Consider the following 17,101-nt stretch of genomic DNA (forward strand, 5'->3'; position numbering starts at 1 on the left):
ACAATAGGACTAGGTGGCTAACTGGCCATTTAGATTAAACTTGCCACGTGGATTAGGGGTAAGGTGGGTCATGCCACTTCAGCTACTATTTAAAAATGAGAGATTTACCGGGCAGACCTATCAGTTGCAACTTTATTACAAAAACACCCTTACATTATCAAGTTTGTTACTTGAACAAACAACCTTCCTTTATAAATCAGTATAGAGCAACAATGGTATGATCAACAACACTTTATATGCAGTAGAATGTTAGATAATCAAGAAACAATATTTGCAAGTTGAAGATTATTACAAAAACAAATGAGAAATAAGACCACAAAACAACGTTTATTGAGGTAGTGAGAATTAAGGTTCAAAATATCGTTTTGCTTTGAAATGTTTTGGCCGAAACATTTCGATTTTTCAATTTTTCAAAAACGAAACAAGGGAGAAAAACAAGACTTCGAAAGATTTCTGTGATTTTGTGCATCATAGATCCAGAAGAATAAAGGAAGATTTTGGTGATTCGTCGCAAATCTAATAGACTAATATATATTGATGATGCCCTTGACCTTAGTCTTTCACTTAAGACTGAGTCATATAGGTTTGCACAATCATTCTTCCAAAATATTTGAGAAACCCTCATGTTTTTAAATTACTGAGATGCCCCTTATGTTTTTAAATTGATAAAATGTCCCTTGACCATGATCTCTTATGAAAGGCTCTTACTTAAATATTAATATATATAATGTTTCGGTCTCGTTTTGGTTTTTGAAAAAACTGAAACAACGAATCAAAACAAGATTTGGAACCGTGGTGAGAATAGAAATGAACACTCTGTGAATAAATAGAAATTGGGTGTTTATTGAGGAAGATAGTATCATTCTCATGCTTCTGATCACCACACATCTCTCAAGCATTATCAAAATTGTGGAAGCAAACAAACCACCAGTACGCCTACCTCTTAAGTATGAAATTGTTACTGAAATTTAAGTAACATTCCAAGAAACTCTTGAACCTAAAGTTCCACCAAAAGAAGCAAGTAGATCCTCTACCTAAGCATAAGCAACTTTGTGAACCAATATTATTTAGTAAACCACATTCATTACAAAAGATGGGGAACCCAATTTACAAAACATAATAACTAACTTCAAATGAAAAAGAGCCTCATTAAAAATGTTCAAACCGACAAAATGTTTGAAAGCATTTCAGCCAAAAAAATTATCTAAAGTCACCCCCCCCCCCCTGAGAAGTGTGTAATTGCTATAAATGGGGTGTCTATTGAATTTTACATGGAAATTTAAATAATAAAAAAAAAGTAATAAATAATGGTGGATCATACTTCGACCGACTGATGCACTCAAAAGCACGAAACTCCTAAAATAATGATTTGCACCTACAAAACTGAGCTTGGCTCAAGTGTGTTGTAGTAAAGAAGCTTGTGGACCTGAAAGTTGGACTAAGAAAAGGCAGAATTTATTCCTTTGTATCCTGGTCTTCACTGAAAGCCAAATCAAATATCTGACTGTAATCATCTACAAAGTGAACTTCAAGACCTTCCTTCACATTTGGTGCAAGCTCATCAAAATCTCTTCTATTAGCCGCAGGGAAAATAACTGTCTTCACGCCACTCCTCCTTGCAGCAATTGTCTTCTCCTTGACCTTTTTTTACAATAAAAAAGAGCCTTTAGTAAGTCAAAGCATATTTGACTCGGTTATAAATATAAACCAACATGACACTGAATCCAGATCCCACGACAGATTAAGCCTTGTTAGAAACAAAACAATAGCATGGATGCTAAAATCTCGGTCCAAACCAAAAATATTTTGTAACGCATTTTGTTTTGAGGAACATATGTGAAAATCTTTAAATGAAGAAAAAGATTAGCAGATATTAGAAAAATGTAAATCATTTAATTGATCAAATTATAAACATCAAAATGTTGCACAAATCAAACCCAAGTTATTTCCCCCATCCAAGGAAAAATTTCTTGCAAAAAAACATTTTTGTTTTAATTCACAGAAAGCATTATGAGATTGACAAAAATATTTAAGGTATTTGTTTAGGAAATAAGATAGTTCAGTTTAGTTTGCGTACCCCACCAATTGGAAGGATCCTCCCTGTTAAAGTTACTTCCCCAGTCATTGCTAGATCCTTCTTTACAGGCTTGTTCATAGCAAGAGACAGCATCGAAGTGATCATGGTGCAGCCAGCACTAGGCCCATCCTTTGGAGTGGCTCCTGCTGGCACATGGAGATGGAGCTTAGAGTTGGCGAAAAAAAGGTTATCAGGTTCTTTTGAAATCAATATTGCTCTGCTAACTGTGTGCGCAATTTGGGCACTCTCTTTCATGACGTCTCCGAGTTGCCCAGTGAGATGAAGTGCTCCTTTCCCTTCTCCTTGTTCTATGTGGGTGGTCTCTATATACAGGGTTGAACCGCCCATGGCAGTCCATGCAAGACCCATCACGACCCCTACCGGTGCCTGTTCATAGATACGCTCAGCATGGAAAACAGGTTTGCCAACAAAATCAGACAGGTTTGACTCTTCTATGAGAACTTTCTTGATAGGATCACTAGCATCTGTATCTTGAGCTTTTCCCGCTATGTCGTCCTGTAAGAAAGATTCAAACTGAGTAAGTATGAATGAACATGTGTCCACCACAGATTATAGGAAGTCTGTTGGACTGACGAGGAGTATCGAAGAAAAATCTGGTCCACTTGTCATAATTTGGGCAAAGATGATGATGTGAGCCTGATAGAAATGTAAGTTCTCTATAGTCAACCCTTACTGGATGAATCCATGACAAAAATTATTGGTCTTGTCATGAAGGTACTTACATGTCCATACTTGGGACTGTCGTGGCAGATTTTGCCATGGATTCATCAAATGAGAGCCGATTATCAAAGCATGCCATGTTCATACTTTAATCTTTGGCAAAAAATTGGTTTCTGAACCAATATACCTTAGAATCAAGCGGTTGATCATCAGCACGAGGGATTTTGTCACCCGGGAGATCTGTCATAATTTGTTCAGCCTCAACGGAGGTTTCACATTCACTAGTAGGTCCTTGTTTGGAAGACTCCTCTGGTTCAGCTCCAATCTGGAAATTTCCTTCCACAACAGTTTCACCAGAAATATTACCAGACTCGTCTTTAACTTCATCAGGAACAATGACCTCAACAACTGTAGATGGTTCATTTGATACTCCTTGCCTCACAAGTTGCAGGGCGATCTGTCAGGCAATTAAAACAATGGGATCGATATAAGAGGATTCATTATATAACTCATGACCCTTCTATCAAAGTGACTTTGTGGATTCCAGTACTGTGGATCCTGCAACTCATGGTGTTTGAATGATGTGCCAAAGATAAGGGATTCCACAGTTCGGAACCTATTTGACTATTTATGTTGGTGGCTGACAATAATGTATTAGCGTCTTAGATAATCATGATCGATCCAATTTCATAATCGAACTAAAATTGGATATTTGGATTTTAGACAAACCTTGCGATAGATCTTCTCAATCTGTTTTTGTAAATTCCGTACCCCTGCTTCTCGGCAATAATTTTCTATCAGAGCAAGAAGAGCAGCACTGGTCACTTCAACCTGTCACATTTTAATTTGAATGTCAGATACGCTTTCTCAAAAGCATTGACTTGCAATTCTAACAGGTAAGTATTGCTAAAGTTGGACCTGAATATATATATATATATATATATATATATATATATTGAAAATTTTGAAGGTTTATTGTTTTGTTTCATAAAAAAATTGAGTTTAAATCTAAAATTCAGAGAACGAAAAAAAATCATAACTCAATTCAGTATAAACCTATCAAAATCTTGCATCCATTGTAGAGGCCACCTCGTTGAGGGGGGTAAAAGTCTGTATACAGTAATATCAAAGACATGGGATCGAAATCCCACCTTGACTGTCATGAACTATTTTGAATCTCATTCTTATGAGAATAAAGAAATAATTTGCCAAAAATATTGTCTAAGCATAGCTCAGGACAAGCCAATCCAACATGACCCCTTGCTCAAGCAAGGAAAACAAATAGAGTTACTGGATTGATGGGGAAAATTACTGAAAGGAAGAATTTGAATGGCATTCTAAAATGTAACCTGGACATAATACCAGCTTTCCTGGAAAAGAAAAAGGGAAATTCATACTTGTTCAGGCTTGATACCACAAGCCTCACGAGTTGTCTTTTCCAAATAGTCCCTTGCAATGTGCATCTTCTCATCAGTGATATAGCCAGCAATAGAAATGACCTCCATTCTATCCAGGAGAGGATTTGGAATCATATCCACTACATTTGCTGTGCAAACAAACAGAACCTACAACGTAAAAAAGGCAGAGAAAGATTATGTATTATAATAGAATACATGATCATCACTCAGGGCATGTTAAACCTTTCTGACAATGACATGGATAAAGTATGTTTATGTCTCTCATATAAAAAAGATGTATCTGAGATGCCTGAAATGCAGATACATCTGTGTACATATCTGTTATAATATTATGCATAGCTAGAACAGAAGGAGAAAATAATACATACATACATACATACATACATATATATATATATTAAAAGTAATAGAAAGCATATCCATATACCATATATATATATATATATAGAGAGAGAGAGAGAGAGAAGTATCAAACAATGTTTGATGTGTTTGATTACTTGATGAAATCTTAAGGAGGATGGAACACGAAGCCCTCTTTAAAAAAAAAAAATAGTTAAACAAATAATAGAAGCAGAGGCTCTCACTGCCGTACATGTCAAGATGTATGTCGAGTCATGTCCACAAGCGTATCAGTGTCATGCATATTAAAAAGGCAAAAATCCATGAGACCCTCTTTAAAAAAAAATAGTTAAACAAGTAATAGAAGCAGAGGCTCTCACTGCCATACATGTCAAGATGTATGTTGAGTCATGTCCACAAGCGTATCAGTGTCGTGCATGTTAAAATGGCAAAAAACCATGAAAATACAGTGTCAACGTTACAGTGTTACCCTAAAATGTCATGTCAAGGGACGTGGAGCTAATATCATTAGGATCATAAACAGGCCGGTGTTGAATTTTAAGGCATGGACCCATCACAAGATTAAACTTCAGCGATGAAACATCAGGTGACAAACATCCAACGATATCCTATGGTAGATCTAAATTGTGTTAGTTTCACAGGTTATATTTGTGCTTCTAACACGATTCTTTACCCTCTATAGTATCTGAGCTTGTTAATTTTTGTTTTCTTTAGGCAGTGAGTACACCAAGAACAAACATTAATATACAAACCATTATAACAAAATAAAATCTCTATCATTATAATACTACACAAATTGTTTTCAGATCTTTTTCATAAATATTATTTGTCTGCAATGATATGGACTTTTAATAAACCATTAAAGGGGGGAAAAGTACAAATTTTTACTTCATAGAATATGAACTTCTAGGAGGAAAGGGAAGGAAAGAATCCACATTAAAGACAAAGGCACAAGTTTCTACCATTTGCCAAGGGAAAAAAAAAATTTAATGGATCACTTCCCCAAAAATCTGCATGAAAGCGTAATCACTCACCTTCGATAAATCAATAGGAACGTCAAGATAGTGATCTAGAAAATTTGCATTTTGCTCAGGATCAAGAAGCTCCAGCAAAGCACTCGCTGGATCACCGGCATGCCCCCTTCCCAGCTGTTGCAACACGCAATCAACGATATAAAGTGAATCAGCGATCACAAAATCCAGAATCAAGCTATAACTAGAAAACAAGTATTAAACTGGAAAACAGGTCCAGGTTGGACATGACCGAATGTCAGGGATACAGGGCACAAGTACACGTCAAATACTAAATCTCAAAGACTCGTCACTTTGGGTCCCCCCAGAGCAACATATAAATTCTAGTGAGATAACAATAAAGTATACCCAATAAAATACCTTGTCGATCTCATCAATTAAGACAAGAGGGTTGGCCGTTCCCACACTTTTCAGGCATTGCACCATCTTTCCTGGCATGGCACCAATATAGGTTCGACGATGTCCCTGTATATATTTTGAAAGTTAAATTGTTTACAGGCAATTTAGTACAGTAACATATGAAGTCTCATAATGATTGTTTGCCCAATAGAAAGTTTTCTATTGTACCTTGATCTCAGCTACATCAGCTAGTCCTCCAACGGAAAACCGGTAGAACTTCCGATTTAAGGCACGTGCAATTGAACGACCAATGCTAGTTTTACCTACTCCAGGAGGCCCCGAGAGGCAAATGATTTTTCCTGCAATTGAAAAACACAGAAATCATACCTAAAAACCGAAGACAATAAACCATGCTGACAAAATATAAAAAACATAAGCTTTAAAAAGAATACTTGCTATTAAAATGGTGCATGATATACAAATAAACAAAAACATATCAATTAAAAAAAATGTGAATTCAGCAAAAAAGGTCTTACTAACCTTGTGAAGTCCCTCTGAGTTTTCCAACAGCTATAAATTCCAGTATTCTCTCCTTAACATCGGTTAAACCATAATGGTCTTCATCTAGTATTGTTTGAGCATGATGGACATCGAAGTTCTCATCACTGCATTAAATTAAACAAAATAATCAAACTTCATAATCTCCAAAAGCATCCCACTAAGTGGGAAAATTTTGCAATTATGCATTAAAATATTTAGGAAGCCAGACTCATGCATTTGGTCTCTAAACATAGGATCTCCAAGATACAAAAACTAAGAATTTTCGGGGAAATAAAATTTTAATTTAGGACTGAAAATTATGAGCATGACCCCAACAGTTAATATGGACAAAAATTATGGGAAGAAAAACTTGACTGTTCAGTTAACTCATATTCAAGTCCATTTTTAATAGATGCCAAATTGATTGCTCAAATGCACTTGATAACCCAATCTGGCCAAGTAGCACAAGTGGTGCACTCAAGAATATAAGCCAGAAAGACATTCCACATTGTTATCTAAAACTACATCATAAACAATTAAACACCAATCAAAACCTGAATAAAGGGTTTTCTCATCTAGTTCGCATTAAATTTTTTGTCCAACAAACTTAAATCCCCTTGCCACATGGGTGCTTTTATTTTCTGGTTAATTTCAACAATTTTTGCTTTTTTAGGACTTGTTTCGAGAAATGGCACATCATAGAATCAAAATCCAATTAGTTTTTTTTTTTATCTAAATAATGTTTTGTTGCTACGAAAGAGAAAGAGGGTTAAGATTCTTTTTTTTTTTATTATTATCGTAGATGTGTATTTTTTAGCCAATTATTTCAAAAATACAACAATAGACACGGTATAATAATCAACAAAAATTGTGCATTTTATATTTGTATTATTGAAAAATATAAACGTATATAAGTATTTTATAAATTTGTAAAATCAGTGTATTAAGCTCGAATCCTACAGCAGATTGCCAATTAGATTGAAACCCCATCAACAAAAATTAGGAACTTTTTAACTCCATTAACCAAGATGAAACGTTCATACAACCCCATAACCACACTAACTTATCCAATAGCAGCTTAAAGATAACCAATAAATTACGCTAAAATAACAATAATTGGTTTCTTTATTGATAACTAATTGTTGGGGAGAACAAGAAAAGGATTATAAAAGGACAAAGAGAAGGAAAAAAACAAATCAAACAGCATCTCCACTCTATACAAATTCATCCACTCATCTTAACTAACCTCATAAAAGAGAACAAGATATTGGCATTTATATCAGGGAGCATAATATTGGCAGTTATATCAAAAACAATTCTTTAAGGAGAAGATAAAATCATCCAAGTATAAGGATATTTATGCCTAGGAAAACAAATGTAAGGAAATTTATACAATACCTGTAGCTTCCCCAAGGCAATGCAGTGAGCCAATCGAGATAATTACGAGTTACATTAAACTCGCTAGAACTGGCCTCTAACAGCTGCAGCTTCGTGAGCTCTTCTTCTATGACTTGCAAAACATGAGGCGGGCATTTGTCCTTATTTGATCCAAGTCTCTCCCTAAACTTTTCTGTTTGAAAGCAAGAAAAAGCACATGCCGGCCATGTGAGTCTATATAAATTGATCCAAAGGTATATACATTTGCATAGAGTAATATTACTCAAGTTAGAAGGGACAAAAGGAAGAAGCCATCCAATCAAACCCATACAATGCACACGCAGTGAGACCAGATTCTCAACCAATATCTCAAAGAATACGATGATCAAACAGTTAAGATCAACTAATCAATCAAGTATTGCCTCAAGAATCTGAGTGTGAAACAGCAAATTGTTGATCAATCAAACCCCCTGAATGTGCACCACATGTACTGCATGAGCAGCCAGTATTAAACTTGAGTATTCAGTATTAAAGCAACACAACCAGCAGAACTAACCAGAAAGAGCTGTTTTGTCATCAGTCTCCAAGCCTAACTCCTGGATCGAGTCAAATGAAGTTAATTTTTCTTTCTTTTCAATGAAAATAGCCAATTTCATATAAACGGAAAAAAAAAACACCAATAGACATACAAAAACTACCCCAACAGGGGAAGTTTGAAACGCCTACACTCTCACACTCATACTATTATAGACAAATAAAGTTAAATTCCAACAAAGTGTATGGTACGGTGAAACAAGGCAACAAAACCTAAAATGCAGAACCGCTTCACCTAGTAATGCCAAAAACATGGCTCGGGGGGAACTGTCCAGGCTAAAGTCATTTCAGTTTTACAATTAGTTAATACAACAGTTAAGTAAGTTATGGTAATAAATTAATAGGATATAAAAAGTATATGTCTTAACATATATACAGTTTCAAGGATGGGGTTCTTCTTTAAAATTTGAAGAAAAACCCAACCCACTACTCCCTACAATATGCTCTCTTTTTTTCTTTACCGAGAAAGCAAGAGAAGGAAAACCAAAACAGAGGTTTAAAATTTTGAATCAAAGAAATTTTCCCAATTGGGACAGAAATGGAGACCTGTCTCAATCAAGAATGCCAAGACAATCCCGAAGCATTCAATGTTTTGTATCAGTCATGCCAAGGCAAAAACCCTATCTCCTGCCCTCATCTCTATAACTTGCTCTTTCACTGATAAGAAGGGAAGGCAGTTATTGGACACTATACCTTCTTTATTGCCTTAAGCTGCTCATTCAGCAAGTACCGGCGTTGCTCACCACTTATTTTTTCTTCAATGGCTTTTGCAATTGATTCCTATCATAGAACCCAGAAAGTGTGAAGATCAAACAGAAGCAAAACTCGAAAGGAGAAATCTAAAGATAGAAGTACAATACAATATAGCAGTGCACATGAAGTACCTGTATCTTGCTGATCTCCATTTCTTTCTTTACTAGTTCTAGAGTCAGTTTTAAACGCTTATAAACCTGAATTGGCAGGACACGGAAGAGTTACAAAGCATTATGGACCAAAAAAAACTGTTTATACATAGAAGCCTAAAAGTGCAACACTCACAATACGAGAATTAAATATGTAATGCAAAAAAAAAAAAAAAAAGCCTACAATGTAGAGAAAGTATTTTCCAAAATATGGGAGGATGGAAAAACAAACAATCAACAAGATTGTGCCATGCAGATGGTACATATTCAGGCGGGTTAGGACCCATCATTAATTAGGTTCCACCAAGGAAATCTCGTAGGCCAAAATGCACCCAATCAAATGATCAAAATTCATAACCTTCTAATCTACATATTCTCTATTGCATAAAATAAGAACTGTCAAATGGTTCGATAAATATCTACAGGTGTCATGGTTATATTTTGCCTAAATTATGAAATGGGACTTTTGATAATATAAAGATTATTGTTCAGAATTGGAAAAGTACGTATCTCATGCTCCTAAGTACTTATCACCGGGTAAACAGCAAACAGCAGTGTAAGTAGAAATCAGTGCATATATGAGATCTCTACAAAATTATTCTCTTTTATTAAATCATGTATTTATATGCATTTTCCCTCTTGCATTGGATGGCTAGTAGTAACTCTATGCTTCACAAAAGTGAACTTGGGAATATAACCTGCGCTACCCAATTTTTTTCCACAAATTTTAACAGATAATAATATTCATACAGAAGTAAGAACAGATGATTATATGTGCTAGAGTTTGCCCGTGCCATTTGGGGTTAAGGTGGTAAAAGAGGAAAAACCATAAAGATAAAGTTGCAAGGGTATTATTGAAAGAGGGGGAGAAAAGGAAAGACAATAAAGTTGGAGGGGTATTATTAAAAAAGGGGAGAAGAGAAAAAGTACTATATAAAGGTTTTTTTTTTTTTTATAAATATAAATTATATTAATGAAGAAAAAAGAGAAGAGGAAGCTGAGATAGCCCCCAATACAAGACAAAATAAATAAAGAAAGGAAAAATACACTCCTGGCGGGAGATGGAACTAATGACAAATAGCTTCCCAATTAAAAACAAAATCTTGAAAGCACACTCCCTCAAAATCTTTGCTCATCTTAGACCAAAGGAAAAGAAACGCCATAATCTCTAAAATCACTGTGTGAGTCGAACTCTCCTTGTTATGAAATATCTTATTGTTGCGCTCTCTCCAAAGACCCCAAGCAATGGCAGAAGGAAGGATAGCCCAGACATATCTTTTTCTAGAAGACAAGATATTGAAACTCCAACCCTCTAAAAGAGCAAAAAAAGATAAGGGAAGAACCCAATCCACCTGGAAACGAGATAAGAAGAACATTCAAATAACACGGGAGAAAGAACAATGAATAAAAATATGATTGGCAGACTCCCTGTCCCTTGAACAAAGATAGCAAAAATTTGGAGTTATCCACCCCCGGCAGATCAAATTATCCAGGTAAGGATTCTACCAAGAGAAGCAAGTCATAAAAAGAAAAACACCGAAGAAGGAACAAGAGCTGACCAAATAACAGAAGGGGAGAAAGAAACCTCACACAATGGAAGTAAACAATAATTGAAAAACTTGACCGAGAACTCCTTATCCTTAGCCTTGATCCATTCCCTTCTGTCCTGCTCGTTCTCTCTGAATTGGATCGAGTTGAGAAGATCTAGAAGAGATGAAACCTCCGTCAATTCATAATCATTGAAATTTCTCTTAAATCCCAGATCTCAAAAATCTGTGACCCCGTTTCGAATCAGACACTGCCTTACTGATTTATTTTTTTTTTCAAAGAGCAAGCATACAAGGATGGAAATTGAGAAGACAGAGATGAAGTTCCACACCAAAAATCCTTCCAAAATCTAACATTATCCCCCAACCCAACTTTATATCTAATCTCCCTATCAAACTTTTCAACACCCTTCAGAATACCTCTCCACACACTACACTCGTAGGTTCCTCTAGCCTTATCACTAAACCATCCATATCGCTTCTCTCCGTATTTAGCCTGAACCACTCTCCTCCACAAGTTGTCCCTCTCTTCCCCGAATCTCCAAAGCCACTTGCCCAGGAGAGCTTTATTTGTTAGTCCTAGCCCTCTAATCCCCAAGCCTCCATTCTTCTTTGGAGTGCAAACCATCTTCCAATTCACCAAATGATATTTTCTACCACCACTATTAGTATTCCATAGAAAACTCTTCATGAGTCTTTCAATCTTAACTTCCACCGATTTAGGCAACGAGAACAGTTATCGAGAGCATGGAAAAGTACTATATAAAGTTGGAGTTGCATCCTTGGAAATGGGGTAGAAGAGAAAAAGCATTAAAGTTAGGGGTATTCTTAGAAGGTGGGAAAGGAGAAAAGACAATAAAATTATCCTTGAGATACTTCCTTTATGGTGGATAAAGATTGAGACAAATAGGAGGGAAACCTGTTGTGTTTTATTATTATATAACGCAGGGTATCCCACATCCCTTTTGGGATGGGACAAGTCCCTATGGTTACACGCCCCAACTCCACGGAAGTTTCCCGACATGCAAAGGAAGCAAAGGAAGTTCCCCACTCAGATTCAACGATCAAAGGAAGCAAACCACTGTCACTAGTTCTTCAACCCCCTGAGGTAGATTTTTTGTATGGGTAAACTGGACTTGAACCCACCCCCTGACGTACAATTGATTATATTCATATGGAAATAGCAACAATATTCAAAGATAAAATAATTTGTGTACTTCTTACATCTAATTCTTCAAGTACTTGTTGGCACTGCAACTTGTTAGCTCCTGAAATAGCAGCTCCAAAATCCGCTAACCTTGGATAATTGAAATCACCAATATGCTGCAATTATCAGACAAGGTGAACATAAATCAGAGGAAAAAGTGATCAAAAACCATGTATAGGACTATAAAATCCAAATGAATATTTCCATTGCAGTTATATAGACACATGCACCCACACACAGATTTTATGCCCTATATCAATCTTGAGTATCAAAGCTTTTGCGCTATTCAGTCCTAAATCATTATCACAGTCGAAAATTTTAATGGATATTAGGTACACAATGATAGAACTAGTTTAAATGACATTTCCAACCGTTATTTAAAAAAGTAACACACCTGGGTATAAGTTTGAACATGATCTCTCCAGAGGGAACTTGTCTTCAGAACATCTCTCAAAGTTGATATAACTTCAAATGATGTTGCCTTTATAATGTCATCATCTTTATCATACGGTTTATCCTGTAACAAAAACAACAACCCAACACGTGAAATAGAAACACGAGAAATATATTCTGAACAAAAATGAGATTTAGAAATAAAATAGAGAAGATATTGGGAGAAATCAAGAAAGAATTAAGACTAAGAAAGCATGCCTTGAGATGATCAACTTTCACTGTAAGGGGATCCTCGCTCACCTGCCAAAAAAAGACATTAATTATTTCAGATCACGTCTGTATTATATATCTGTCTGTTGCCTTAACAGTAATGCTGCCTTTTCAAATCCAGCTTACCATCTCAGATATCCGAAGCCGACGATGACCAATAAGCACAACCTGATCCCCTTGAATAGTGGTTATCTGGTTCATAAAATTAAAGATAAAATGATTGGTGTTATAGAATGCAGATAAAAGGTTGTGTTTCAAGTCATTCTAATAACTAAAACTAAGAGATAATTAGAACACGGAAAAAAGTCGATACCTGGGCCAAGGTACCAACTTCATGAAGACGGTTGTACAACTCTTTTCCTTTGAGATCATATATGTTTTTCTGTGCTTCTGATCCAGATGCAAGGCTAGGATCAGTACCCGGTTCATCTTTAAGAAGAAAAGCACCTGCATATGGGGCTTGCCGTTTACGGCTCTCCACTAAAGCTGCTAATAATTTGGGATCCTGCAGGGGAAAAGCTCACACCTTGCTCTAAGAACACTATTTAATTAAATCTCGACATGAAAGCAATGCTAATAATAATAAGACCAATAAATACTAATGGAAGCATCTCTTAGCACAAGAAAATAGAGAAAAGCGTTACAAAGGCAATAGAAAATACAAACGTCTGGTAATTGATATCTAACTGAATATATTGGAAGTCAACACTAGCAGAAAAGTTCTAAAGATCAGATTTTGGAATTTAAGAGATTTGCCAATATATATGAAATTTTTTGCATCTATTGAATGGAAATGAACTAATCAACAGACTGAGACCATAGAGAAATGGTATAAATGTCAAAAAAGCCAAAAGATATTTTAGTTTACACAAGTTCAGTCGTCAATGACAACTTGTGGTTAGCACCTCTAAGAGAACCTTAGGTAACATTAGTTGTGGGAAAGACATCTTTAAAAAATTGAGAAAAATACCAAATGGAGAAAGATAATAATGTCTAATAAAAATGGATTAAGGCATATCATTAGTTCATTACATAAACGAAATCAACATAGCTGCCACAATGTAAAACCAACATAACTTATTTTATTTATTTATTTGGATACCCAACAAAAGATTTACAAGGAGAGCATTGAGCAAAACAATAGAAGATTTGAAAGAAGAGATACCACTAAACAATAGTTCTCTATTTCCTTCAAAAGTAGATAATAATTTATATGAATTTTATTCTCGGCATCAATGAAAGCATTTTTGTTTGAGAATAACATAAATGCTTGTGACAAGTATTAAACGAAGAACGGGTCAACATAATTAAACGACAGAAAGTGACCTTAGGCATCTAGCAAGCTAATATATCTTAGTATTTCCTAATTGATGATTGATGTGACCACCATCAAATTCAAAGGGAGAACACTTAAGATGCAGATGCAAAATCATCATTGACCTAGTCCTTTATTAGATGTTGAAATTTAAGAACTTACTATTAATTGGTCTAATTGGAAAAGCTACAACATTGTAAAGCTCGTTTCATCTTTCATTTTTGTGTGGAATACAAAAAAAAAATTTGTTAAATTTTTTAACACAGTAAACAGGCATTTGGTCTTTCCATTTTAGGGATCACCTGTTTCAGTACCCATTGAGAGCCCTAAGTATATGGTGACTAAATAAGAATTTTAATCAAGAAACAAGCTTCAATGCCTAACTCATACCTTCACATATATTGGCATGTAGAAACCTGGAAATAGAGGTCTATGTGGCAAAGGCAATGCTAAAACCTGCCACAAAAACACACAAAGAAGTCAATAAGACTGTGAGTCTCCCAATGGTGCTAAGAAAGAACAAAAAGAATGAATGTTTTGGCAATCAACTTAATCAAGATACCAATAGAATCATAGCATACACATGCTGGTTTGGTAGGACACGATTCGCCCCATCTTTTTTTTTTTTGATAGACAAATAAAACACAAAAACAAAGAGAAGTAACTAAGAGGAATGGTATCAAGCTTCTATGGTCAAGAGGACAAAATAGAGAGCATAGCACACTTATATGATAATGACCATAACTGAAAATTTGTTCAGACCTTCAAGTTCTGAAAAATAATTTGCTCATAAATAGCAATTGCAAAAGATGATGGCATAAGACAGAGCTTCAATTGCTACAGGAAATTTGTTTTTATCAAATTTTTTTTACAATAATCTCTCATTTAAAGCAATCTCGTAAAAACACATTCCTCGTATTTTTGGCACCTTTCGGAAACATGTGCCACAACTACGGTCTATGAAGAAACCTAGTAAATAAAGTCATGCAATGCGATAAGTTTATACGTGTACAAAGAATGTACAATAGAACATAAGTACGACACTTTTTTATGGGTGTCCTAGCTGAACATGATTCTAACAATGCCATTTAGTGAACCTCCAACGAAGGGTTCTCAGAGAATCTTCCACTTAGCTTAGGAGATTCAGAACCCGGGATCTTCCTTGAACATTCCATTCACTAGGTGTGCCAAGGTCGACAAATGAGAAGGTAAATTGCCTAGCTAAAGATGGCGCCATAGGAGATTGTTGTACTTTGATGTACATTTTTCAGTAAAGCGTTCCTCATTCTTAAAAACTAAACGAGCTTAAGGTTGCAGTGAAATTTTTCAACCAATTGACCATCGGGATCAAGCCCTCTTTTTTGAGGTATTAAACAAAAAATAAAAAACAACCTAATTACTAACAGCACAAATAGCCCAACAAGAGCTCTCATCTAGCCAAAACTAAATGAGAAATCTCCTTATACAAGATTCACTGTTGGAATTATGACTATCTTTCCTGCCCAACAACCAAAACAGAATTCATGATAGTAGCTTAGTAGGTTACTCAAAAGTAATCCCAACACATCTGCATCTACCACCGTACAAGATAAAAAGAATCAGTTGTCTGCATTAGAATTTAAAAAAAAAATGATACAGTTATAAACCAATTACACCCACTCCAGAAATGTTCCCAATTCGTGCTACATTAGACAAGATTTAGAAATTTAAACAAAGTTACAAACTTTTTCGCTCACTCCCACTCAATTAAGTTGATTATATTCGTAAAGAAAAAAAATAGAGAAACATACTGAGCTCAATATACCTAGCAGATCATACTAGCAACCAAAAGCCAAAATTGAGAGGGGGGGGGGGGGGGGGGGGGAATACCGTAAGATAATCCTCCGGTCTGGGATTCGTGGAGACGATAGCCGATGAAGCATTCGATTCAACTTCCTCAGCACTCTCTGCCACAGCTTCAGCTTCAACTTCCGACTTGGCGGCTTCTGCTTCTGCCTCAGCTTCAACAACAGGATTCGACCCATCTCCTGATTCCGAACAAAATAACGCTCTTTTACAGAAATTAGGGTTTCCTGCATTCGAACCTCTTATAGAACCCAGTAGTCGAAGTATAGGAGCTCTGGATTGCCCTCCATGAGAGGAAATTGAGGGGGATTTTGCAGTCAAATTCTGATATCGACCCCTTAAACAAGAATTTGACAATATCTTCAACATTATGCGATGATAAGGCGAAGAAACCCTAAAAAAAATTGATTTTTTTGGCTTTGGTTGCCAAAATTCTGAGTTTTTGATAGGTTTAGACACTATGAACGGAAAAAAGGAGGGATTTTTATTCCCATCGGTGGTTAAACCCTTCTAAAACCCTATTTCCGCCCAAATAGAAAGGGATGTGTACTTTATTACCGAATATGTCCTTTTATTTCTGGAAAAGTACTAATGTGCCATTGGCTTAAGATTCAAGAAACAACTACCGGTCTTGTTTTTGGTTTCGGTTTCGAATCCGAATCCGTTTTAATATTACCAAACTGTTCAGACTAAAGAGGTCCAAGTAGTTCAGTTCAGTTAAACTTAGAGCCTTAGTGTGTGTTTGGTAACACTTCTGAAGTGTGAATGGAGGTGGTTCACTTTTAAAATTCAGACTTTAGAAACTTTATTTCTGTTTGTTTTAATTCATATTTTAGACTTCAGAACCAAATCAGAAGTTTTGAACTAGCAATGGAGGGATGTTAGATGAAACTTCTCAAGTCTAATTTCTAGTTTCAAACTTCAGATGTTTCCAGACTTCAATCTTCAGAAGTGTTACCAAACATAACCTTAGGCCTAAAATTAGCTTTTGATTCAAGTAACGGTTTTAGTTTTGGTTCTAGATCCGAATCACTTTTAATAATACCAATCTGTTTAGAGGTCGAACTGTCCAAGTAGTAGTTAGAGCAGGAATTAAAACAATCAATAGAATACATGTAGCTTTTATCTCTATCACTAATGTTGAGGTAACACAAACGGGGACACAGTTGTGACACAAATGATGTGGTGGAGCGCACGTAATCGTA

General features: G+C 35.7%; 1 protein-coding gene across 1 annotated transcript; it reads right to left on the minus strand.

Moving 5' to 3' along the window:
- Positions 1-1,131: 1,131 nt before the first annotated feature.
- Positions 1,132-16,418, minus strand: LOC147397406 (lon protease homolog, mitochondrial-like). The gene is made up of 20 exons (XM_086449065.1): positions 15,921-16,418; positions 14,442-14,507; positions 13,050-13,241; positions 12,863-12,928; positions 12,725-12,766; positions 12,468-12,590; positions 12,091-12,189; positions 9,302-9,367; positions 9,111-9,197; positions 8,380-8,419; positions 7,845-8,016; positions 6,447-6,571; positions 6,135-6,265; positions 5,928-6,032; positions 5,571-5,684; positions 4,156-4,323; positions 3,488-3,589; positions 2,946-3,215; positions 2,078-2,593; positions 1,132-1,641 (listed from the first exon to the last, which is right to left on the minus strand). The coding sequence occupies exons 1-20, from the start codon at positions 16,263-16,265 to the stop codon at positions 1,456-1,458; spliced, it is 3,015 nt and encodes a 1,004-aa protein (XP_086305191.1). The 5' UTR covers positions 16,266-16,418; the 3' UTR covers positions 1,132-1,455.
- Between the last annotated feature and the right edge of the window lie 683 nt (positions 16,419-17,101).

This window comes from Akebia trifoliata, chromosome 8 (assembly GCF_017979445.1).
Source record: "Akebia trifoliata isolate Shusen 1 chromosome 8, ASM1797944v1, whole genome shotgun sequence".
Taxonomy (NCBI): Eukaryota; Viridiplantae; Streptophyta; class Magnoliopsida; order Ranunculales; family Lardizabalaceae; genus Akebia; species Akebia trifoliata.